This window comes from Mastigoproctus giganteus, chromosome 5 (assembly GCF_048544385.1).
Source record: "Mastigoproctus giganteus isolate SK-2022 chromosome 5, ASM4854438v1, whole genome shotgun sequence".
Taxonomy (NCBI): Eukaryota; Metazoa; Arthropoda; class Arachnida; order Uropygi; family Thelyphonidae; genus Mastigoproctus; species Mastigoproctus giganteus.
In genome coordinates this window covers 240,348,684-240,375,756 of record NC_143579.1, presented here as the reverse complement: position 1 = coordinate 240,375,756, position 27,073 = coordinate 240,348,684, and the positions used below count along the sequence as shown (strand labels likewise).

General features: G+C 42.3%; 1 protein-coding gene across 1 annotated transcript in view; it reads left to right on the top strand.

The window, feature by feature from the left end:
- The window catches only part of LOC150086323 (post-GPI attachment to proteins factor 6-like), an 89,029-nt gene that overhangs the window by 28,720 nt on the left and 33,236 nt on the right, over positions 1-27,073 (top strand). Inside the window, exons 3-5 of the mRNA XM_090373832.1 lie at positions 25,312-25,516; positions 25,631-25,755; positions 25,844-26,133. Coding sequence (XP_090229958.1) covers positions 25,312-25,516; positions 25,631-25,755; positions 25,844-26,133 — 620 coding nt within the window. The remainder of the gene's footprint in view (positions 1-25,311; positions 25,517-25,630; positions 25,756-25,843; positions 26,134-27,073) is intronic.

The window sequence follows — 27,073 nt, the reverse complement described above, 5'->3', positions numbered from 1 at the left end:
GGATAAAGAGAGAACCAATTTGGAGACTTGAGAAATACGGCATTCACATAAGGTATAAATTTCTTGGTGATTGGGCCCTTATCTGTAGCAGTATATTTTTCCTGCCAGGCCTGGAGCAGTAGGGCGGCAATTTGTTCTTTTCCCGCCTGATTTCATTCAGGTTATTGATGGAGTATCCGAGGACAGTTGCTGGTATGCCCCTTGATAGACAGTAGTGGAGATCCGGTTGAAAAATATCCAGATCAAGCCGAAGGACGCCCGCAAGAACCTGAAGGGCTGGCGTACTAACTGTGTAGCATGCCCTAGTAATTTTTTTTTTTTTTTTTTTTTTATTATTAAAATCCGTTTATTAAAATAGCAAGTGTTTGCTTTCACCCCTTATACACAGCCGACCGGCTAGAAGGGTGTACAAAATGCAAGAATTGGAATTATATACAATATAAGAAGGGCGTACAAAAAGCAAAAATTACAATTATTTCCAGTATTTACAATATAAGAAGAGTGTACAAAAATGCACGAATACAGTTATTTACAATAATTTACACAAGTGTGTATATTTACAATATTGTTTACAAATTCACTCATTGCCAAGATTACAGTTGAAGTAAGCTGTGCGTTTTTGAGGGATGCTCTTCACTCTGTACTGCTTGCTTACTTTCGGAGTATTTCACAGGGTGGTCTATTGCCAATCAATTGAAAAGGTTCACTGCGTTGTTTGGGAAGAAGTTCTTCAGACAGCACAGGTTGGATAGTGTAGAATGCAGTGGTAGGTAGGGACTGTCATTACTGCGTCCAGCACGTGGAGTAGAGATAAGTCCTCGAAGACTGGGGGCGTCAATCACACCGGTAAGCATCTGAGAAAGAAGAAGAATATTCCTGGATGCAATGTGAACTCTCCAGGGAGTGATATTTAAGTTGGTGTATAAAACAGCCCTGGAGATGGTGAAAGCATTGCCCGTGACCCTGTTCATCCATCGCATTACCCAGTACTCGACTGCGAGGAATCTATTTATGTACGACGTCGGGGCAGAAGACCAGATTGGTGATGCATACAGTGCGATAGGTTGTAGGCACCGCTGAACGTATCCTCCGACTACATCTACGTTCAGTAACCCCGTCAGCTCTTGTCGAATTGCCCACATCGCCGAGAAAGTCTTCGTTTTCATGGTCGAGAAATGGGTCTGAAAAGTGAGGCCCTCGTCCCAAGTCAAGCCGAGGTCGGTGTGAGACTTCACTTTCCTTATCTGCACTCCATTGTGATAGGCTGTGATGTCATTTTTTATTCTCTTTTTTGTGAAGGTAAGTTGAGCTGACTTTGATGCATTTATTTCCAGACCTATTTGCAGTAGATATGCTACAAGGCTGTCGATTAGGACGGAGACTCGCTGATTGGTCAGGTGAGTTCGTTCAGCTTCTTTAGACGTTATGTATAATTTGAGGTCGTCTGCATACGATGAAAAATCAGTATACCTTGCGAGGAAGGGTTCAAGGGCAGCGGCGAAAAGTACACAGGATAGGACACCTCCCTGTGGTACTCCTCTCGTTATAATGCACTCCTGTTGGAAGGATTTATAGCTGATGATGAGTTGTCTTGGTGTAAGGATGCGGTTGATGGTTTTTAGCAGGCTTCCAGTAAGGCCAAAGTACTTTTCCAGAATGTTGCTGAGAGCGGGAATTGAGAGCTTATCATAAGCAGATGAAATATCCAGGAAGATGACGTCTAGCTGAGATTTACTGTTGAGAGCAGTTTGAATTTTAAATAGGGTATCCAGTAGGTTCGTATATGTAGATCTTTTGGGGATCACGGTGTGCAGATGTTTCGGTCTATGAGAGAAGCATTGGGCGATCAGTGCTGATAAGATAGCTTTCTCAAACACTTTTAATAGAGAGCAACCCACTGAGATCGGTCTCAAGTCCTTAGGTTCCTTTGGGTTTCTTCTTTTGGGTATGGGTTGTACCCTGTAGTGATTCCACATTGTCGGGATTGATCCGGACTTCAATATGCGATTAAAGATTACAAGAAGGGGCTCCACAATGAAGGCACTACACACTTTAACCATGAAGAGAGGGAAGCCGTCAGGACCAATTGTAGATTTATTAGGAAGTCTATTCATGGTATTTATGAGGTGTTGTTTTGTTAGCGTTATGGTTGAAAGGGGCTGTCTGGAGTGCATGATGAAATCACTTAGGTTTGGGGTTTTTGGGTCTAATGGCAACTCGTTGAAAGTCAAAGATACCCATTCCTGAAATACCTTCTCATCGATATGGAAATCTTTGTTGCATTTGGATGTAATACGTTTCGAGTGGTTTATTCTGTTGAGTGCCAGCTGCCGGATTGCATTTCGTTTACATTTGAGGAAGGTTGCCCGCTCTTTCTTGTACATCTGGTAGTCAGCTGAGTTATGGTACTTTTTCCATATTCTGAATGCTTTTTGTTTCCTCTTGAATGCTACCTGGACTTCGGCATTGAACCATGTATTGGATCTATCAGAGAGTTTTAATTGTTTGGAAGCTCCTTGGGAGGCAATTTCAAGCAGCTGGTTAGCCAGGTTAGATATAGCAGTGTCTATTGATTCCTGCTGTAGATCCTTCCAGTTTATTTCTGTGAGACGTGCAAGGATGATCTCTGGGTTTAAATATTTGATGGAGAATACTGTTTTGGTAATCTTCTTGTGCCTGAGAGCTTCATCAGTGTTTGAGTTTACAGTGACGTTGAACTCAAACGTGATGGGAGAGTGATCGGAGGGGAAGCTGTGGTGTTCAGCGGTCAGACCTATGTAATAGTAAGAAGGATGGCTCCCGGTTTTCGTTGGTTGTTGTAGAGAGTTGCCCAGTATGTGACCTGGTGGTTAAGCTGAATTACAAAGGGACACTACCACTCATCTAAAGGGGCAAAATCGTTCACTTCGAGGGGTGTCCGAAACCTTTTACCAGAGTGGTGCCCTCGTTTTCAAAACTGCGACGTACAGGGACTCGTTCCGATCTCAGAAAGCTTCTTCTCACTTATCGACCCACAACCAATCCGTGGCACGGCAAGTTTATTATCCTCTCGTGTCCGCTCTGCATGCAGCAATGATAAACACTCGCGGCAAACTTAATAGTCTCCATTGCGACTACGAAACTAAAGGAATCGTCGTGGATGTCTTCCGTAGGAAGATTAAGAAAAAGAATAGTTCGCTCGCCTCCGTCCCTAAATTAAGAGCGGCACTCCGAGAGAAAAAGCGCGGGAGAATAATTAGAGTCATTTAACTCGGGAGGAATGCGGGGAGAGTCAACATCCATCAGGAAGCGAGCTTAATGGGAAACTTCCTCACGGTGAACTCCGAAGGGAGCAAAAGGAACGGGCGAATCCTGCGCGCCATCCGTCGTTTCCATTTAGGTGTCAGTACATCGCGGGGATGGTCACATATCCCGCGACAGTCCTGGCCGAAAAGTAATTTCTGCTTCTTATTTTACGCCACGTTGGTAGGAATAGCCGCATTCCTTCGGCATCTTCGTAACGCAGAAACTCTTCCCTCCCCCAACGATGGGAATCCACGAGAGGATAGTGTCGGGGGAAAAATCAGTTACGAGAACGAAGCAATATAATTTTTTCCCGCATTTTATTTATTATTTTAACAGAACAGGCGTACGCCCAATTAAAGTGTATAACAGAATAGAAAATACATAAGATTGTACATTAACACATGTAAACAAATAAAAGAATATTTAATATCACCTTCACCTTGAACTCAACTGTCAACCAGCTCAGATAGTTCTGTGAAACTGTTTCCTGTCCACAGCCATATCCAGATCATACTTGTTCATAAAAGCCATAATTCTTTTAAAGAACGAGTTCTTGGATATCTCTAACCTACAGTTACTGATGTGGAATGTCGTCTTCTGTCTAGTAGCCACCGTTGGAACTTGAAAATCAATATGGCATAGAAGATCCAGCAGGTAGGTTGAACCAGTAAAGACAACAGTTTTAGATCGAGAACAGTTCGTCGAATTTCCAAAGATTGAAGATAGAAGTAAGAGCAGAGATTCCGGTAAAAGATTCGGTGGTAAAACATGGGATTACATCTGGAAAGTTAGTGGATGAATTTCGTTTGTAGTGATTCTATTCACTGTATCAGACATGTATAGTGCGAGTTCCATCTAGGAGCAGCAAACTAGTATAGAGAGTATAGTTGCTTTGAATAAAAGCACAGATAGCTGAGGATCTTTGAATCCGATTTTTTTTTTTTTTTTTTATCTTGGAGTAATATATTCTGATATGTTTATTAAACCCACATTCAGCGGTAAAGGTAAAACCCCGATCTTGAACATCGTCAACTCTGGTAATTGAAATATCCTTGATGTATTGGTTTACTAAAATTATGGATTTTCTTGAACCTGCAAAGGAAATTGAGCTGCATTTCCTAGGATTTCCGGATCGTTTAAAGCAACCTTTTGTGGCAATGGGAAATTGTGGGAGCGAAGTTAAAAAATATGTAATTAATGATATTGAAATTTCGCAAGATTATTTAATGAAAAAACTTTCAAGCCTACAGACTAGTAAGGCTCCTGGAGTTGATGGAATATACCCTATAATCTTGAGAGAGGCGGCAAGCGAGTGCATTGAACCACTGAGGCTGGTTATGCGAGCATCACTAGACTCTGGGGAGATTCCCTTGGATTGGAAAAGTGCAAATGTATCTCCCATACATAAGGGTGGCTCTAAAAGTGAAGTGGGAAATTATCGACCTGTCAGTCTGACTTCAGTAGTAGGGAAAATCATGGAGGCATTGATCAAGGGTGGAATTCAGGATCATTTGGATCGAATTGAAATTCTCAAGGATACTCAGCATGGTTTTGTAAAGGGAAAATCATGTTTAACAAATCTAGTTCGCTATTTCGAAAGGGTCACTCACGAGCTGGATTTAGGGAATAATTTCGACATTGTTTATTTAGATTTCAGCAAAGCTTTTGACTCAGTCCCACATGAGCGGTTGCTTTATAAGCTGGAACAGGTTGGAATCACTGGAAAAATCCTTAGATGGATAGAAGGATGGCTTCAGGGCAGGAGGCAGAGGGTTGTGATAAATGGCTATTCCTCAGATTGGGTTGATGTAAGAAGTGGGGTTCCCCAAGGATCAGTATTAGGACCACTGTTGTTTTTAATTTTCATAAACGACATTGATGAAGGGATAGAGGGCGTGATGTCTAAATTTGCAGATGATGTTAAAATTGGTAGAGTAGTTAATGATCACTGTCAAGCTGAGCTTCTTCAGAGAGACCTAGATAGACTTCAAGAATGGTCAGAAAAATGGCAGCTGTGCTTTAATCCAACAAAGTGTAAGGTATTACACCTGGGAAACAGTAATCCCAAAATAACGTATTCACTTGGTGGAGTTCAACTAAACCCAGTACTGGAGGAAAGGGACTTGGGTGTTACGATACGGTCAGACATGAAATTCTCTGAGCATTGTAAACAGGTTGCAAGGAAGGCCCATGGTGTCCTATCGATGATCTATCGAACTTTTGCAAGTAGAGATAGGGACGTGATAATCCCATTATATAAGGCCTATGTTAGACCACACTTGGAATACTGTGTTCAAGTATGGAGACCGCACCTAAAGAAAGACATCGAGCTTCTTGAAAGGGTGCAAAGAAGGGTAACTCGCCTGGTGAGATCGGCAAAAGGGCGTTCTTCTTATGAAGAAAGACTTCGAATATGTGAGTTTGGAAACTAGACACCTTAGAGGAGATTTGATTGAGGTGTTTAAGGCTCTGAGAGGCATCAGTAAAATGAATGAGGACGAAATTTTCAAGTTTATAAATGATGCTAGAACTCGGGGACATAAATTCAAGTTACGCGGGGAAATGTTTAGATTGGACTGGAGGAAGTTTTATTTTAGCCAACGAGTTATAAATTACTGGAATAAGTTGCCGACAGGGGTGGTAGGGGCCGACAGTTTGGGGAAATTCAAAGGTCATCTGGATAGTACTTTCGGGTAAGGGAAGCGCATAGGATGATAGGATTAATTTCCTTTTTATTTAATTTTTAATTTCATTTTATTATTTTTATTTATTTATTAATTATTATTATTTATTTATTTATTTAATTTTTGTTTTTATCATTGTTTTGTTCGGATTTTTTTTTTTTTTTTTTTTGGCTGGTGCAGCATAAGTCATAGGCTTTCTTGCACCATACGGCCGTTACTAATACTAATACTAACTGAATTACCTAAAGAGTTGAGAGCAGCTTGAAGATTATCTGCATCAGCTTGACTGTTGATCCGTGAGTTGTCACGCCGTCTGCAAACATTGAAATCTTAATACCGCCTCCCTCTACAAATTGTGGTACAGATTATTGACAAAGATGGTGAATAAGAGAATCCCAAAGAGAGGCCCTTGTGGAACTCCTTTTGATTGAATAAATTCCCTTAAAATTTTGTGTCCGATGAAAACCCTATGTTTCCCCGATGCATTTTACGTCAAATGCATCACTGTGAACTCGCCCGAGTCTGCGCAGATCGTAAGCTTCTTGGCGGCTGCCTCACTTACGACTTCGTGGCCGCATTTCATTACCCGACGAGTCCTACTTAAAGAGGAAAAAAAACTAATATCGGTAATAAAGAGCCATTTGTTCGACCAAAGATTCGCTTACCGGCAAAGCGACCTTTACAGGGGAAACGATGCCAACATCTGCGACACATCCCTCACCGCGCACGCTCCAACGCACCGTCTTATTCAGCTACTCCGAAGAGATAGCGTTTGAAGACGCGCATCATCAACTCGCCATTTTATTTCCCCGTTTGTATTCGCACGCGCAGAGGATCCATTACTTTTCGAGTATCATTACCCCCCTCTTCGGATCAGCTACGCTTTTTCACTTCGTTATCACCGTAAAGCGTGCTTCCAAATCCCACTTAATCTTCTTAATCCCATCGTGAACTTCTCAAAGGACTGACAATTCGCGCTTAATCCTGCTCGAGAGATGAACATTCTCTCCCCGAACAAATTACAGACTTTGGAGCGTCACTTAGGGGGCTGCTAGAAGATGCTGCTGATCCAGATGTCGCGTGATTATTACGACTCCCCTCATTGCGTTCATTTCGAGAAACGAACCCCCGTTCTCGCATCTTTAATGACCCGAGAGTCGTCCTCGGTAAAACACAACAACGCAAACAAAACAGTTCCGAACCCCACTCCCCCTTCGATCCCCCCGAAGTTACTGCAAGCGCCGAGTTTAATAATATCATTCGCAGTCGGTGGCGATAAAAAAATCGTTTGAAGGGCTTCGTATACGGCGAGTAATAAAGAGAACGGCGCGAAATTGGCGCACTCCCTTCTGGCAATAAATTACGTTTATTAGGCGCCCCGAGAACAGGTTAAACAACGGCTCGAATAAAGCAGTCATCCGAGACCTCCCCGCTGAACTCTGGCGAGAAAAGACATTAACACGTTAAGCATCGCCCAATTAACAGCGAGTGGCCAATTGCCTTCCATCTGACACGCCCGCTTTTCTTTCTTTCTTTTTTTTATTTTCTTCTCTTCTCTCACAAACGCTGTGATTGCAGATGACCGCAGATAATCCTCAATTATATTATCGTGACGAAGCAAACACAAAGGATCCTGCCTGTATTTCTCAAATACCACGGATTGGTTGAGGAGTGAGAGGATAGACACGAGTTGAACTTGGATTTCTGTAGTTGTCTGGAAGCGCGTAAAAAGAAAAAAAGTAGAAGGTATAAATGGGGAAGAAGAAAAGTTGAGTTTTGAGTTGGAAAGAGTGCCGCTTAAAGTAACTACAGAAAAGGCAGAACATCTATGAGACAGGGAGTGGAGAGGCGGGTAAGAGCCGGGTTGTTAATCTTAGAGTTCAGTAAGGTTGAACTCCAATAATTTGAAGCGTATTAAGAACGGTAAACATTCTGCTGGAAAGGAATAAAGGTATAGCTGGTCTTCAATGATTATACTTTCTCAACTACCGTTAATGGTGATCTTATGTTCTTTACTAGCAATTGTTCAATAAACCATCGATAGGACACCATGAGCCTTCCTTGCAACCAGTCTACAATGCTCAGAGAACTTCATGTCTCACTGTATCGTAATACCCATGTCCCTTTCCTCCACTACTGACTTCAGTTCGACTCCACCAAGTGTATAAATTATGTTGGGGTTACTGTTCCCCAGGTGCAATACCTTACACTTTGCTGGATTAAAGCATAACTGCCATTTTTCTGACCATACCTGAAGTCAGAGTCATTCTGAAGAAGTTCTGCTTGGCGGTGATCGTTAACTATTCTACCAATCTTTATATCATCTGCAAATATACCATCACGCCCTCTATCCCTTCATCGATGTCATTTATGAAAATCGAAAACAACAGTGGTCCTAATACTGATCCTTGGGGAACCCCACTTCTTACTTCAACCCAATGTGAGGAATCACCATTTATCACAACCTTCTGCCTCCTGAAGCCATCCTGCAATCCATCTAAGTATTTTCCCAGTGATTCCAACCTGTTCCAGCTTATAAAGCAACCGCTCATGTGGGAGTGAGTCAAAAGCTTTGCTGAAATCTAAATAAACAATGTCGAAATTATTCTTTAAATCCAGATGAGTGACCCTGTCAAAATAGCTAATCAAATTAGTTAAACATGGTTTTTCCTTTATAAAACCATGCTGAGTATCTTCAGAATTCCATTTCTATCTAAATGATCCTGAATTCCACCCTTGCTCATTGTCTTTATGATTTTCCCTACTACTGAAGTTAGACTGACCGGCCGGTAATTTCCCACTTCACTCTTAGAACATATATCCGTATTGGATATATGTATTCTTATGCGCATTCCGTTGTCAAAGTTTATCCAAAGAAAATGCACCTACAAAGATCTGATGCACCATTATCCGTTCAATGGAGTTTCCCCAGCCACCATTCCTAGATCCGAGATGATCTCAGCTACCAGCTCCCTCTAATCCTCAGAAGATGCGAAAGAGTTGCATCCATTAAAAAGATATTTTCAAACATCTGGGCCAAATTAAAAGCGCACTCGGATCAACAAAATAACGCTGAAATTGAGAACTGGAGGGAAAAAAAGAAAGAATGAAAAAAAAAAAGCAGAAACGAATATCAGCGGTAGCGCGCTTGAATAACCACGAGATGCTTTTTTTCTTCAACATTCGGGTCAACTGCACTTATTTTTAGTTTTCTTTTTCTTCTTCCCTCCGTCTGTGGCTTCAGAGCAGGAGTAGTTCCTTATCAAAGTCTCCTTGAACGCGAAGTAACGAAAAAAGAGACGGGGCAGCAGAAGGGTGGGACGGGGGGGGGGAGAAGAGACGCAAGTAGAACAACGTACACGGTTACCTAGTAACTGGCAGAAATGCGAATATGAAAGGAAACCATAGTGACAAGGGATGTTGTTAGAAGCGAGGATCAATAGCGGACGTGGAAGAGTAGCGAGCGTATTCCCGGGTTGTCGTAGGGCCCCCTTCAAAGCAAACGAGGATCAAAAGATAAAAACAGAAATTCATAAAAAGTACTTTTGCAGTTTTATACGCAAAGTAAAGATGGCTCGGTTTATACAGAAATTGAGCAAATTTTCCAAAGTCCAACTGCTTGTCGTCTTGTGGGAGTGCATGGAGAAAGTAAGACCGCCGACAAAATGGAGTAGAAATCCGCCTCCTGTTTTTCCAAGGGGGGAAAGGAACTCCGAAACACGCTCGTGAAAGATGTGGGAGGATTGTCCATCGTATAATTTGTCGCCGAGTGGTTTTATCGGTTCCAATGCTAGCATTCGTGATGCTAAAACTCCACCCGCTGTCACGAAGAACCTGAAAGAGGCGGATGAAATGGACACTGAAGACCACCCTGTGGGCTCACGAGGTCTCTCTGGGTATCGACTCTGCCGAAAAAAACATTACGCAAAATCAAATGCACGCACACGATATCAAGATTGATGGATAGATTCTGCCCAATGGACCTGCAGCTGCCTTTCGAGGTGCAGAGATGGAATTGAGCGAAGAAACATATGACCACGTGCAAAAGCCCAGAATGACTTCTTTTCCGGACGTGTGACTTCTGATCCAAGGGGATCAGAATTCACTACTTTGATTTCAGTGGAAATGTTCTCATCTCATATTTGATCATTAGTGAAAGAAGATTAATGAATGCGCCTGGTTCAAAAGTCCCGATCACCATGGGTTGTGGCCTTTACGGAACCAAAGAAGGGATGCAGGGATTCTTACTATTGCTTCTGGAAACTGCATGGTGTGATCTTCACTGATCTTCAGAAGGGCAGCACCATCACCGAGATATCTCATTTCACCCTTCAGATGTTTTCTTGCGGCTTCAAGGTAAAGCGACCAGGAATACTCCTAAAACTGTTCCTTAAAAATACAGCCAAAACAAATATTATTATCTGTTTATTGCTCTGCTCGAGAGCCACCCCCTGGACAGCAGTAAGAAAGGGGGGGAGTGATACTTATATTCAGAGGTTAAGGCAAGGATATGTGTCTAGGGTTACATGTATGCTTAATCCAAAATGTACAGAGTTTTTTTTTATTTACATACTTGAAAATTGTGGAAAACCAAATAGTCCCAAATTAAGAAATTTATCTAAAAGCGCTGAAGAATAACATGAGATGTACAAAAATATAAAGCATGCCATATTTTCAACCCGGTGGTGTTCCTGTGGGTCATAACAGTAGATTTGTATAGGTGTCCATTAGCTTCTGGCGTCTGTATGCATGTCCTGGCAGAATTTATCAAGATTGATGGATAGATTGTTAACCAGATGTACTGTGTTTCCAGGAAACACGCGTGTCAGGCCTTTGAGGTTGTTGAAACTGATTCTAAGTGGGAGCCTTTGGACCACTTGATTTCTTCCAGCAACTGTGGGGTGGGCGGTTATTAGATCAGTGATGTCAGGGGCGTCGAGTCGTCCTGTGATTAGTCTGGCCAGTATAAAAAAGTTAGCTGCCAAAATCTGTTATTTCCAAGGGGTGACTTCGAGATTGATGTAGAGTTGGGCCCTAGAGATAGTGTATTGGTTGCCACTCCGCCAGTTGAGCAATTTCAGGAGCCAGTATTCCAGGCTGAAGAACTTGTTGAAGTGTGTTTTAGGGCCAGAGGACAAAATAGTTGCTGCATAAATAGGAATGGGATAGAGACATCGGAGGACGTATTTCTTTACCAGTTCAGCATTGTGTATCCCCGTTAGTTCCTGGCGGATCGCTCACATAGCAGAATACATTTTTGTCCAGGCTCATCTCCTGAACACGAAATCGGTCGCCTTGGTTACGAATGTCCTGAAGAAGTGGTTCCTATGTTACAGCAGGTGGAGGAAAGCATCCTTCCTTCAGCGGTATAGACAATATGACATGATCCTGGCGGTGTTATCCAATAATTCATATTCTTCTGCGATGCAGTTCCTCCGTGGACGAATCCAAAGTGTCTCTTTAATGATACTCTTTTGGAGAAGTACTGTTCTGCCTTACTTCTCTCACGGTCTTCTCATTACTGAAACTAAAACACTGAAATCTATTGAAATAAAACTAAAGTGTGCGCTTATATTTTATTTCAGTAATAAACTAATGCAGTTACCGGCCCAGAATATTATTTTCTGACGTCGTGTATACAATTTCGTACAGCACGTTTGAAGGGCAAGAAAAGAAAAAAATGTATATGTGTATGCAGCACAGGCCAAGTTCAAGGAAGAGATGCTCTCCAGGAACTTCGGTTCAGCTACCAATCATTAGGAGGAGGAAGAGCATGAGCAGTGCACACACGCACACACAGAGGAAGAATGTCAAGAAACAGTGGTAGGCGCATGCCCCAGCAGGATCAACCCGAGCCTCGCAAAAGTCATTTATTCTGGTGACCAGCCGGCAAGTAGGGAGCGGCGAAAAGGTCTTTCTTTGTGGCACTACATTTCGCTCTTCGATATTCCGGCAAATTGCAAACGATGCACGCGTGACGTCCTGGGGAGGTGTAGCCGTAGGGCTGTTGAAATCCCCCTACGTATAAATATTTACTCGGAATTTTGTGGACTAAAAAAGAGGAAAATCTCCCGCATCTTTAGCGATCTGATGCGGAATATTGCGCTCCAGAAATGGCAGCAGGAAACGCCTTCCTGCCTCGCCGCCGGCCCGATGCTATCTTCGCACTCTTTTTTGCATTTATTTGAAATTTGATCGGAGCGGAAAATATAACGGCAGCAGGAGCCAGTTTCCGGAGCGGATGCGAACAAGTCAAAAATATATTTTGGTTTTTTTTTAAATCTTAGCCGACGCAGACCAATGCGCAGTTACTACGAGCGGATTCTTCGTTTACCCACGTGATAAAAAAAACGCATTTCCATTCAAATTTATTTATTTGGATTGTTTGCGCCTTCCGCTAATTTCTGAATTCGTTTCGTCTCACGCGACCTTAGTCCGTTCGGTCCGCCGGGAATGGCAGTAGCCGATTTTGCTAGTTGCTATAGTAACCGTGCACCCTTGCGAGAGCGATAGATGCTCCCTTTGTAATCGGGTGCCCCTGATTAATGGCCGTATCTCTCGGACGACCCTCGACTGCAGACATCGCCGTTGTGTATTATCCACAGTCTCGCGCTTGTGAGGCGGCGGGCCGTGAAACAACTTCGTCTGCCTCCTCCGCATCTTCTCGCCGGATAAATCGGATTATTTTCTTTCCTCCGGCGGGCATCCGGAGATGGGTCGCGCACAAACCTTCTCCCGAAGGGTGCTCTGCACTCGGCAGCATCGAACAAATCCAAATTCCGTTTCGACGCGATGACACTGTTACTATGGCAACTGTTTTCTGGAAGATGCGGAGCGAGGGCTTTTGTGCGGTCTAGCGGTGCACAAATGTCGATTAATATTAATGACAACGTCACTGTCACGTGGTCTGTTTGTCCCTTTTTCCTGTCAGCAGGAAACGAGCCTTTTTTTTTTTCCCCTCGTGAACTCCGAACAAACTGTCCGTTGGTTGTCTCAGATTGAGCGATGAGACGGCGCCTAATTCCACTCTAATTGAAGTCGGCGTTCATTCAATCCATTGCGGGGCGCCTTTTCTTTTCTTCGAGCACAGCGTGGGTCGCCAGCTGTGGTGGCGAGTGGATCCCCCCGATCTTTATGTCGCTCCGTAAGAGGGCTGCTGATACCGAACGAGCGATGCCCTTCGCATTAAGGAAGACGTCTCGGGTCGAAACCGATAACACTCTGCGGACCTTCGAGCTAACTGTCCAACTCAGGAACATGCGCAGTAAATCGAAGGCCATCTGGGGCTGCTCGCGAGCTCCAGACCCCTTCTGTCGCCTTTATTTTGTTCATTAATTGCCGCGGATATCGACCCTTCGTCTGGATTCGCTGGCGGCACACAAGAGCCCTCTGTTGTTCCGAAAAAAAAAAATGCCAATTAGACTAAACGCTGCGGCTCTTCCGGTCCGATGCCGCAAGAGGCGATAAGATCTCGTGTTCGCTAAGTTGCTCCATTAATTACGGCTTTCTCTCGTGGCTTCTTCGTCCTATTCCCCCCCTGTCTCCCACGCCATCTAGTGGAGACAAATCTGAGCTGCAGAAAACATCGTACGATTAAAATCACGGCAGGCGGCTTCAACGGTCAGCGCCCTCTTGAGGCAAGTGGAACGAATCGAGCGGCCTCCTACAAATTACTTTCTTGTTCGCCACCTGACGTGACGTCAGCTGGCGCTCCGCAGAGTGATTGTGGCCACGATCGATCCTGCCGGGGCATTCTCAGACGGATTTGAAAGCGTAATCCGACGGAGAATCCGAAGAGATCGAGGATAGAGCACACAACAGGACAAGTGCGATCTTAGGTCACCAAGGGCGCTGCAGTCACACACGTCCACTTTGGTTTGCTGCGCTTCCGCTGTTATTTTAGTCGTACTGCTCCTTTGCCAGGATGAGGGTTGCCCGGATCAAGTCGCCCCCCCCTTCTTCGGGGGTTTATTAAAAGTGATTTCGTCACACCGCTGTTTGCGTGAATAAGAAAAGCTTAAAACAAGCCGCGATTGTTCATTTGTTAGGGGAAAGAAGTAATTTTTGGAGGGAGGGGTTCCTTCCGAGCCAGGATGCAGCCGAGAAGGCAGGGCAGACAGGTGTCTGCTGTTTATTGATTTCTCCGCCGCGCAGTGATGAGAATATTATTACCGACTCGGTGGAGTAGACACGTGATCGATCTCGTGCTGAGAAACCGTCACGCATTTCATTACATTAGCATTCGGACGCAATCTTGGCTTTCAATAATTCGATTTTCTCGCTCGATTCCGAGTGGGAAACGAAAAAAAAAAAAAATTAAATCCAACAATTGGGTCGAACGAGACGACAGAAATGGAAAATTCTCCGCAGACGATTCGAAATTAGGAAGGCGGGGGCCCTTTGCAGAGATTTCAATAAAGGGAAACACGCCGCCTTCGTGAAAAGTTCGTCGATGATGCTACGTTTGCCGCAGTTATTATTACCAAAGGGGCGGAAAAGACATCCAGTACCGCTCGTCAACGGTCTTGAGAACACCGGATGTGGGTGAGTGATCACGTGCACACAAACATAGCAGTACTCACTTCTGCCTATTGTACAGAATATTTTGTATATCATCGCAGAGTCTGTGATGATATACGACACTCTACAATGGCCAGAAATGAGTGTAGCGTTATGGTTGCGTAGTGTGTGCGTCGTTTAGCTGTTTCTGGCCGCTTTGCTACGAGGAAGCGGCGATCACCAAAGGCTGCTTCCCAGTACCCGTTCACGCCATGAGGAGGCGGACCCAACTATACACGTACTAAACTAAATGCAATATTTCAAGAACCCATACGAAGAAGCGCAAGTCCTATGGATGCAGCGGTTTTCTGTAATCACGTACGGTGGTGAAGAACACAAAGAATCCCGCGTCCACTGGAGGAAGTGTGATAGCAGTGGATGCCAGCAGTTCCCGTACCCAGGAAGCCCAAATCTGGGTAAAAGCGGGTGAAAATCCCGTCTGTAATGAACTGCATACCAGCGAATCCTGCCCCCGAAGGGGATAGAATAAAAAAATAAACACAAATAAAAAACTGTTCCCAAAGGAACTAGCATAATTAGCAATTTTAGAATAAAAATATTTAAATGTACAAAATAATATTTAAGTTTCAAAAAGAAAATTAAAAATAATAAGAATAATAAATTTAATTAGATAAAACGTTAAAATAATAATTATTATTAAAGAAAAAGAAATAAAATAATTAAGGGGAAAGAATGAAACTATAACCTCTAAACAAAGGGGCGCCGTCTAGCGTGAGTGAAGGGAAGCGCGCAGTAGGGGGTGGATATAATGCAGAGGAAGCGGCAAATCCGCTGCAGCCCCGCTCCTGAGATAAGCGCGTCGATGGCGGCCAATTATCTGATTTGAAAAGAGCGGCGCGTGCCAGAAGTTTTCTTATCAACGGAGCTGCGTCTTATCTGTTTATTGGGGTTGACAGTTTTAAGTCTTCCCGCTGGTGGCGGCCGAGAGATACCATCGATTGAAGAAGTTTCCTTCGGTGGTCCGGCACGAGGTTTGATTACCTGTCATAGCAACGTCTCCGCGAGCGTGTTTGGGATGAGGGCCTTTCTGCGCACCAACAAACGCTCAGCTGAGTCAGTCCCGGGAAGATAACGTGACAAGTCCATCTCGCCACATCACAGCTTCGGAGTTCGATGATTCTTCTAAGTATTTTGTTTTGGTTCGCAACTAGCGCCATCTCGCGATGAATTTCTTAAGTGAGCTGTTGTTTAGATATAAAACAGAAGGGGAATCTTATCTGAATCCAGCCAATAACTGGCTGAGTCGGTTACTGGCCGGTGAATTATTAACCTTAATTTTCAATTCAATTGGCATTGAGCTAGTTGGGTTTGCCAGGACACATACAGCATCCTCACAAAAGTATGTGAACACATTTAGGTAGATAGTGATAAGTGACGTCAGCCAATAATATATGGGAAAAGAACGCGGTGTGAAAGAAGCACGAGCAGCGGTAAGATGCTACCCGAATTCCAAAAAGGTATTGTCGTTGCGAGCCATTTCAGCAAGTTATCAATAAGTACAGCGGCATGCCGGTTGCGCCTTCCGAAATTGGAGGAGATAAAAAAGAATGAATCTACAATCCGGTGGTTTTACTGCATCCATCAAGGACGTCTCAAAGTGCATTATGCGTTCACAGAAGCACATTTTTAACTGAAAAACAGCAGAATTAAAGACGTCCGAACGCGTCTTTAAAGCAAAATGATCAGAGTATCGACCGGCAAGATCAATACCAGTGAGCATGTAAAGAAAATTTCAGAATTGATGTTTACACAACTTAAAAATCAAAATGAAACCTTTCTCGAGAAGTCCGCAAGAATTTTTTCTCCGTTTTCTGAGTACTCCAAAATGGTCTTTTTTTTTTTTTTTTTTTTTTTTTTTTGTAGTTAATGTCGCGGAGATCTTCTTAACATTCTTTTCGCATTCTGTCACCGTTTCAATTCGAATCAGTTTGTTGAGCGGCACTGGCAACTTCAACAAATCAAAAAGCCATTAAGGAGCAGTCAGCCAGACGGAGCCAAGACAGTCACCTGGTGGGTGGGGGAACATCTTTGAGAAAGGTACTCCAGCCAGCTAGCCTGCTTATAGAAGAACAAACAGAACGTACTCGTTGATTCAATGAGTTTTGAGGAGAAGAACAAAAACGTCTTTTCGTTGGAGTGAAACAGCTGGAAGATTAATGGGAAATGGGGTTATTCCTTGTTTTTTCATCGTAATTAATATATAAGGCATGATAACACGACAAGGAAAAGTTGGAAAACCAGCGGGCAATTAAGGGTTTTGTGTTGAGTCTGTGACATCATTGGTATCATACAATTTTTTTTTTTTTTTGTTTGTTTCATATTTTAACACACCAAAATGACCTTGTCGCCCACAATAAAATTTGATTTTATTCTTTTAATTAGTTTCCAAACAAATCAGCAAAAGATGGTAAGTCAAGCAATTGGACAGTGTACCAACACTGTCCAATTGCTTGAGTTACCAGCCCTTCCTCTTGAAGGGTGCCCAAATACTTTCTAAAGTGCTCTCTTAATAATTGTGAGCGTCTTTGAAACACATTATTCAAAAACTCCAAAAAAAATGCCATAAACCAGATTTTATTCAAAAATAATTCTTTTAAATTTTCCTCTTGCAGAGTCAAAGTACTTCAAGAAAAGATCTTAAATCAAAATAAGAGTCTCACTGGAGCAAGATGTGAGAGCCAGTCTCCATAGCCCCACAAACAGAATCCATATTCACCAAGTTAAACTGACTCAACCTGTGCACCAAAACATGTCCAGTCAATAGGAAAGAAGCGCAAAGACCAAACTGCGGCCAAGGTCTTCTCTTATGAGAAAGACATATGGATGAGAGTACATTCTTTGATTGCGTAAGACCCCGATCAACATGGGCGGAATTTATAGTGTTCATCTATAAAAATTTACAGCGCCGTATAAAAAACACCTATTTCACTCCCTCCTCACGTAGGTATCTATCGAGCTGAGCTGTGGATTTGCCCATCCTCAATAACATTAATATAATTCTTACTCAAGGTCTGGAATGTTTTGATTTACACAATATTTGAAAAAATGGATTTCCTAACTTATTGAAACGGTAAAGGCTGTTTATCAATGCGAGGTAAACACTAATCTTTTGTGTTTTATTGAGGTACACGGCTTGGGATCTGGCAATTTGTTGCTTGCTTGCGTTTTCTTTTTGGTCTATCTGGATTGTTTTTTTTTTTTTTTTTTTTCACAAATAACACAAAAGACAATACTGCCATCCGTAGCAATGGCAGATGGATAGATTAGTTCCCGCAGCATACGATGATGCGCCAGAGCAATCCAGTATCCTGTAGCATGAAGGCGCTTCAAGTTATATGGATCTTTATATTTCAACCCTATAACATATGACGCTACGATACAGGCATTTGTATTTTTGATGACCAGATCGCGGACACACTGAAGGTGCAGCTTCGTTCTCCACAGCAGACGAAACCTTTCTAAGTAGAGTGCCTCCGGATGAAAGTGGAAGCGGAGCTGAGGGTCGAATATGAGTGTATAATAGGATTAGGGCATTATACAATGATGAATTGATCTGCATCAGACTTCTTTTAAGAGAGTAGCACTGGACTTGATTGAGTTCACCTGGAGGCCAAATTGAGCGAACTATTCTATCAAGTGAAATCAGGGGTTATATTTTTTTTTTTGTCGACACTTAAAGTTATTTTATTGATTTTTCATTAATCGGAAGCCACTTTATTTAGTAGCCATTTAAGATAAAGCTATTCAACCACAAGCCCTCATGGGCAGCACAAGTTGATAGGATCCCCGTCCTCCCCACATCGGGTGGAAAAATCCCATCGATGACACGAGGAAATTCTATATCCGACTCCCAACAGCTTCAATGTGCCCTCAATAAACTCTCTCTCTCTTTGGCTATCTCTGGTTCCTCTGGTTGCCTGCAGCGGGAATCGTGTCATACATTTCTATGAATAAAGTGCAAAGTAACCTCGAAGTGCAAAGTAATCTCTTTCTCGTCCAGCAGATCTCCACAACTAATAAATACGGAGTAGTACACCATTAACTCTGTGGTCATCGGAAGGTGTGACCAAATCAACGACTTAGGGGTTCTCTTCTCCTGCAGTGTTAAATTTGATGCCACCCATGTCCTTTAAATCACTGGGATTTATCGAAAGCAAGTTCAAAAACTACAGATATACTGTTATCCTATATAAAACCATTGTTCTGCCAATCCTTAAATTTTGGAATTCTCACAAAAAGACTTTAACAAAATTGAAGCAGTCCAAAAAAGTTTTGTCCGTTACCTTACGTTCCATAACCCTCTATTTTATCACTCAATCAGTGTACTATGAATTGCTGTGTGACTGCTTTCATCTGAGGCCTCTGTGCACTAGACGAGTTCTTACTGATATCACCCTTCTTGCCATGCGCACTGGTGTGCAAAACTTAAGGACCAACCCCATTTCTAAAGGTTACAACCACAAAATCTTTACTTAAGGTACTCTTTACTGATGAGAGCAGATTCAGTCTCAGCAGCGATTCTGAACGTCAGCTAACCTGGCGAGAAGTTGGCACACGGTCATCATCATCAGCCATTTTCAATCCACTGCAGGATGAAGGCCTCTCCAGCAACTTTCCAGTTCCTTCTGTTTTGAGCACTGGCACACGGTATCACCCCGCAAACATCACTGAAAGGGATCGATATGGGGGTCGAGGTGTTCTCGTCAGGGGAGGCGTTATCTTGGATGGACGTACATAACTCCACATACTGGAAGGCGGTACTGTAACCGATGCACGCTACTGTACTGAGGTAATCCTTTTCCATGTGCGTCTGTTCCGAGGTGTCATTAGCCCCGAGTCCGTGTTTATGGATGATAACGCCACACCCCATCGCACTGCAGCTGTTGATATGCTTTTGGAAGGTGAGGACATTGTTCGTATGGATTGGCCTGCCGGTTCCTCCGACTGATCTAAATCCCATCGAACACATATGGGATTTAGATCAGTCGGAGGAGACTGATCCTCCGACTGCTAGGCGACTCTGGGGAGACGCCTAGCAGCACGTCCACACCCACCAGAAAATGTTCACCAGCTGAAGATGGCGCTGACAGAGGAATGGACGACGTAACCGCAAGAACTTATCAACAACATTGTTCTAAGTATGGACAGGCGGTGCATCAACATTAGGGGTGTCCATATCTCCTACTGAGGACCACCTCTTCCCTTTGTTCCATCTTTGGCAATGATGCATCTGTATCATGGCAGCCAGTGCTATGTTGCCATTTTTGAATAAAGTCCCTCTGTACCGTTTTGTTTCCATTGTTGTTTCCTTCATCATTTCTGTACCTCACGAGATTCCTTTGGTATGATTTTCCCATATCCAGGCCACTCCTATGAGAAGCTACAGGTGAAAACCTGACTGGTCCTTAAATTTTGCACACCAGTGTGTGCATGCATGTATTCTTGTTTTGGGTGGCCCCTAGACATAATCAACTCCACATTGAGAATTTTGTGTGGCAACAATACTACTGTCTATAGGCCTGATAGTATAGTTTTGTTTATGTTTGTGTGCAGTGTATGTTTGTGTTGTTGCGATGTTTCAGGCCATTTCGCTGCTAAGCAACGACCGCCACCTGGACAGTCGCTTCCATAGCGCCTGTAGGCCTGGGCCTTGCCTACTGTCTAGTGCATAGCACAGCAATAAGATGTCCATTGGAGGAAACACTGCTATACCGATGGACAAAAAGATACTCAAGCTGTCCAACCGAGGGGGGGAAAAAAAAGACTAGTGGTGGCACCTCAGAATATATTTAAATAATTTCTAACCCATGAAAGTACCATTTCTAACTTCTAAAGCGCTGTGTACTAGTTAAATGGAATTAAAGATGACAGTTGCCGTTTACTAAGCTTCGATGAATGGACACATCGGAAGAACATTTTCATCTCAAGATGGAGGATGATAATTCCAAAAGAGTGTCGTTACTTAAAAATTTCTTTGTGTCCTTTGTGACTGGTATTCGTGTGAAATAAGCAGATGTTGGCTCTGACATAGTATGTTGATTTTGGGTTTATAATAAACCCATTATCTGGACAGAGTTCATATTAATACATATTAATACATCATCTTTGTAGAAAGCAGAAGCACACTGTGAGAATAAAAAAAAAAAAAAAGAAGTATAATCTGAAGATGAGGTTGAATGTTGGTCATCCAACATCTCTTCCTGAATTACTATGAAACTAGCATGCCAGAGTTGACTGCAGCTGGGGGTCATTCTGAAGAGATAATAGGACCAGTGAAATTAAAGGAAGAAAAAAATGATGTAGAAGAGAGATCCGAGAAGGCATCAGGTGGCATCAAGAAATAACAGGCATGAGCTGCCATGTCCCAACATTGTTGGGCAGTCACCATAGTCCATACTAAGGACCAAAATAGACTTGATTAACCTGGATCAAGCCATAATAACAGGTTATAATAAGTACAAACAAACATATACATGTATGTGCAATCAATACAAATAATAAAATCAATTTTTCCCAATCTTAGAAGGGTGTACGTAAATAATATTTCTTTACATACACCCTTCTGGGCAAAGTAATCACTTGAACCTACAAAGCATCTGATATCCTCACTAAAATCAACTTCCTCGTAGACAGGTCAGGAATCTTACGTTGTTTAGCCTTGACTCTGTGACCACTGACTTTATGAAGTTCGGTCCACTGAACAGAATCAGCAAATGACTCTCTCTCAATGACTGATGAACCCCATCCACAAGTTTGCCTGCTCTCTTGAACTGCAAAGTAACTAGCTCTCATTTATATGTAATTTATTATTCTTTAAAAATAATTTTTTTTCTTCTTTAATTCATTTATTCAATATTAACTTAACTTAATTTTGTACTTCTTTTGTACATTTATTTTAATGTTTGAATCTACAGTGGTGTTCAAAGAAAGTGCATCACCAAGGAATTTCACATTTCTAACCCTTTTTCGCGATGTTATGTTACATTAATGACACAAATAGAAAATTTATTAATAGTTAAGGCAAAGCTAAGTAAATTTGACAGGTGCTCTCAAAATATTCCAAAATGAGCATTTGCAACCAACATACAACAGTTTTGGTAAACACGACAATTATGGCTGAAATGCTATCAGAATTTGCTTCAGTTTATCATTTTAAAGGCACAATTGTAATATTGAAATTTGAGGACTAGCATTAACAAAGGCACATGATGCAAGAAAGCAAGCTTATATAGCATCAGCCAAAAAAAAAAAAAAAAAAAAACCCATCCACTCATTCCAAATGACTGAAGATAATCAACTGATAGTTTGTGGTTTCAAACACCAATTATGAAATTCACGAAGGGTCTTTGGTTTCTTTCTGGCAACTGCACATTCCAAACGATGCCAACAGTTCTCTATAGGATTCAGGTCCGGCCGGACTGTTTCCTGGCCAACTAACAGTTGTAATGGATCATTCTTATAACCATTTTTTCACCTGTAACAAATGTAAACACATTACTGTCAAACCTCTAATGCAGAAGTGCCTACTTACACTTTTCGCCCCCCGACGACAAGGAGCAGAGTCGTCCTGAAAGATGGCAGGTTGAAATGGTCTCTAATGGTTGACAGCAATTTGCCTTCCAATATAGCCAGATATCCATTGGCAGTCAGACGGAACTTCTTAAAACTGCAGGTGATACGAAATGTATCCCCATATAATTTGGCTGGTAGGGAATTTCACTGTGGACACCATACAGTCTGGATGGTATTCTTTATTTGTCCTACCAAAATTAAAATATAAGTTTACATTGGTAAGAGACAAATTCCCTTCACAGCAGAAAATTACCACGTCTCGTTTGTCGCCCTCCCATCCGAGTCATGCAGGTTGAATTTCTTCTCATCCGAGAAAATAACTGACTTCCACTGATCGGGGTTGGGTCCATTTGACATGCTCCTTACACCAAATTAATCGGGCCTTTTTCATTTTTTTGTGTGAAGAGGGGCTTCTTCGTAGGAAGACACGTCCATTTTTGAAGAGGCCTCTTCTGACCGTTACTGCACTTGCTACAGTAACGGTCAGAAGAGCCACTCCTGTTTGTTCATCCCATTCTCTTTGCAACTCAGACTAAGAAGAGGCTTTACGGTTTTTAAGGCATAAGAGCTTCAAAACGAGGTCCTGTTGGCGTAGAGACTCCTTTCCGTCCGTTTCCTTTTTTCCTATCAGCAGAACTAGTATTGTTGAGTTTGGAAAGAAATCTACTCACTGTCGACTGATTACAAGACACTATGTGGATATGTGTTGTGTCTTACGTACGGCGGCACCTAAACGTCAGTTAAACTCCGCTATGGTACACTGTGATGAGCACAGAGCACTGAAATGGCCACATACAAGTATGGTGTTATGTCTGCCAAGTCTGTTCTGTTGTTTTATTGTATCTGGCCGCATAGCTACTAGGGAGCAGCTATCACCAGGATGTACCCGTCCACGCCACGAGGACGCGGGCCACAACAATAACACGCGTACTGTCAAACGAAAGTGACAAGGTAGGCATCCCGCATCCGCTGTAGGAAAAATCAATTCCAGTGGATGCCAGCAAATCCCACATCACTGGGAGCCCAATCCGGTGGTACCAGCAGATAAATAAACAATAATAATAATAATTATACTAATAATAAAATAAATAAAAATAAAAAATAAAATAAAGTTAAAATAAAATAAATAAATAATAATAATAAATAAAATAAAACAAAAATAAGAATTCTCAAAAAAAATGATTATAGGCAAATAGAAAAATAATAAAATAAATAAATTTTAAAAAAGTAATAATAATAAATAAAAACCGCCAAGAGTAATGAATTCAGAAGTGGCCATGTAGCTTAGTGATAGGGTGGCAATCAGTAGTCGAGTCGTTAGAGAAATCAGTAGGTTCCCCTTGCTTCATAATAAAATTTCAGGTAGACTTGGCCAGGGTGACACAGGGCAGAACAGAAGACTCAGTGGAACTGATGCCAGGAAAAGAGGAAAAACATATACAGTCAATGATGGTAGGTGAAATAACAATTCAGTTATAAGGAAGATATCCTGATAGTAGGGAAACTGGTTAGCTGGCGCCGTCTGTCAAAAATTTCTTTTGCAAATTCTTGGAAGATTTCAAGAGTTTCCTTATTTGTAATTAAACCGTGTTCATTTCCAGAAGCAAAATGATGAGATGCAGTTGAGATGTGTTGCCGAAGGTCTTGGTAAATTGGGCAAGAATAAATTACACGTTGCCAGCCCTCGATGCTACCGCATAAGCAAGAATCTGTAGTGGTCAGATTAATCTGTAAGAGCTTCGCATACAATGATCCATGACCTGTTATTAACTATGATGTGCAGAGACTGGAGAAGAACCATTTCTGTACGATGCTGGAAGAGGTAAATGAGTTGTCAGGTATAAACAACTTGGTTACAATACCTTTAGTAGACAAGGACCACCTGGATTGCCAACAGTTGGGTAAAAGATTCCAGCATTTCACTTTGTCGTTCTTTGGGTCAGCAGTTGGATCGACAGTAATATTAAGGAGGGTAATAAGTATTCCTTTCCTAATACAATAGCAGAGACCTTTGAAAATAATATGCAGGTCAGAGGGTAAAGTGCCTGCAATAGCTTGTAGGGCCGGTGTGGAGACTGCACGATATGTTCAAAGCAGCGCCAAGAAAAAAGACCTTTGTATAGTATCCAGTTGAGATTTTATGGAAAGAAGGCTGGCCTTTGAAACCAAATACAGGAGGCATATGATAGAACTGGGATAAAGATGGTACAATACAAAATACGGAGAGTATTGTTTTTCAGTCCCATTCTTTCCTAGAAATTCTGAAGAGCATTGATGCAAAGTTCTTAATCTTTTTGGAGAGATGCTGTAAGTGTGATGAGAAGGCCAGGCGGTCATCTAGGAGAACACCAAGGTGTTTGTGTGTGGAGACTAGAGGAAGTGAATTTCCTTGATATTTTATTACTGGAGGCCTACCATAATTTAGTCTTCCCTTAAAGATCATTTTTTGTTTTTGTCACTGAAACGGTGAGCTTGTTTAGAGTGGCCCAGTCGGATAGTGTGGAGAGAATATTATTTGCAGAACTTTCTAGATCCCGTCTGGAATTTCCGTGGACAACAATGGATGAGTCATCGGCGTAAGCTATTGTATTTATATTAGTCCGGTCATCATTGAGGAGAAGCCAATCATTTAGGACCAAGTTCCACACCAGGGGTCCAAGAATAGACCCTTGGGGGCAGCCACGAGCAATATGATAGTCTATAAGCAATATGGCGGAAAGAACATCCTTCCTCACGTAAAGAAACAGTAGCACTCTATCTTCGTGGCGTCAACTGGACGTAACTTGCCATCCTCACACAAGCAAGGAATGACTACAACTCTTGCAGAGCGTGCTTATATAGCTGAAAGTAACAGCTGATGCAATATTACGTCACCACCTACGCGTGTTAATGTTATCTGATGCAATCAGTAAGAAATATTGCTATATACTTACATTACTCCGACGACAATTACAATTTTAAGGGGTGATGCACTTTCTTTGTACACCAGTGTATATGAATGGTTTATCTTCCTATTGGATTTCTTATTATTGTTATCAACTCTACTCATTGTTCTACTCTCGAATACACTCTTAAAATGCCTGTTCTCTATCTTGTTATTAATAAAAATAAACCCTACTTAGAATAAGATGCATAGCCTTATTCTCAGGGCTATTTTCCGTACTACAAGCGAGCGTTTGTCTCGTTGCAGATATCTGCAGTATGGCAGCTACCCTTCCACTAATCCGGATAACACTTCGTTTCCTCCTCACACTGTTGGTCAGCGCCAACCTGTTCACGCAGCCACCCTCTTCACGGACCTTCATCCAGCCGGGATCAATGTGAGCACCCCGATGCCGGGGGACTGGTTCGCCGTGTCTTTTTACAGGAGTGTGAACGAGAAAGCCTCCCATAAGGTGTGTAATAGCCTTCACAATATACATGTGTGTGTGTTAAAGGAGGTGTACTGAAAACCTTTGACATGAGTCCATGTCCATTAGCGCGTTTCTCATTCTCTTTTGTCTTTTTAGGGGCTTTTCACCCCCTGCCAGGTGACGCTGACGTCATCGGTCAAGTTCCAAACTGAAGCCAGTGTAATCCCCCTTCTAGCAGGCCATCCCCTTCCTCAACAGATTTCTCGCAGCCAGTATTACAAGTGAGTACCCTTGACCTCTTACTCGTTACATGCCGAGCGTCTTCCAAGAGATGCCGTTACGAGTTCCTCTCTTCTAACTTTCCTTCAGGTTCTACGCACCAAAGGGCGCGTGGTCCGCACGTGTCACGATCACCAAGTGCGCGGGCGTACCCTACTTCACCAACATCGAGTGTCCCGTGCTGCTCGCGGCTCAGCCCAGACGACTGGCACGTGCGGGTCAGCCGAGCAGTAATGCGGCGTGGACCAACTGCAGCACGTCTTACCTGAAGACCGGATGCGGCATCGACTTCACACCTGGCGAGGACGACTGGAACTACGTGCTGTTGGATCTGCTCACCGAAACCACCGTGGAGTTTGAGATAAAAGCTGCGGTCACGGGTGAGTAACCTTTGTTTCTTTTTGCAAGAGTTTAGCAAAGTGTAAACATCCTCTGAAAATGCAAGAATATTTTTTGTGATTGCAGCGACAACACTACCATCACCAATAAGAGTTCATGGTGCATGTTCTCCTTATTTCTAGGTAATATTCTTCTTAGATTTAATGGATTAGATATTGTTATTATTTATATCCTGTTGTCGTTATTTATCTCAGGCCATGTTAAGTTGTAATGTATCAAGACTGTTTTGTGTTCACAAGACCAGCAGCAGGCTGAGAGGGTTGAAAAACCGAATATCCTCTTCTTGAGCTCAGCTAACTACAGCCAGACTGAAGAAGTACTTAAAAATTCCTCCATTTCCCAACGGAACTTGAACCCAGATCTGGGAAATTAATGACAAGTGGCGAAACCACTACAGTGCCACAGTTTATATCCGAAATTCTCCATTAGGCTTATAGAACAGTCTCCGAAAGAAGCAAAAAAAAAAAAAAATCAGTAGTTGTTGCCATTGGCGGTGATGGCGCTGAAAACACAATGTAAAAGTAGACCATCGGTTGTACTTTAATCGGTGATTTGTGCATATTTATGTTTCTGCGCTCTTTGTACTTTTTATGTTTTTGTCAACTCATAACGTTGCCTTGATGTAACCACTTTATCTGTCGAGAGTGTCTATGTACACTTCCGCCTAAAAGTTTGGGATCACGTTTTAATTTTCTTAATTTTCAAAGTTCTTTACAAAATAGGACCAACTTGTTTACCAATTTTTATTAAAATATTTTCCGTTATGTATAGAAACCAAAAAACTGAAATAATATTTAAGAAATTTCTAGAATGTCAGAGAATATTCTAGAAAGGTCTAGGAGATTTCTGAATGTGGTAGAACTTTGTAGAAGATTACTGATCGTGGTATAGATGATTCTAGAATATTCTAGGAAGTTGTAG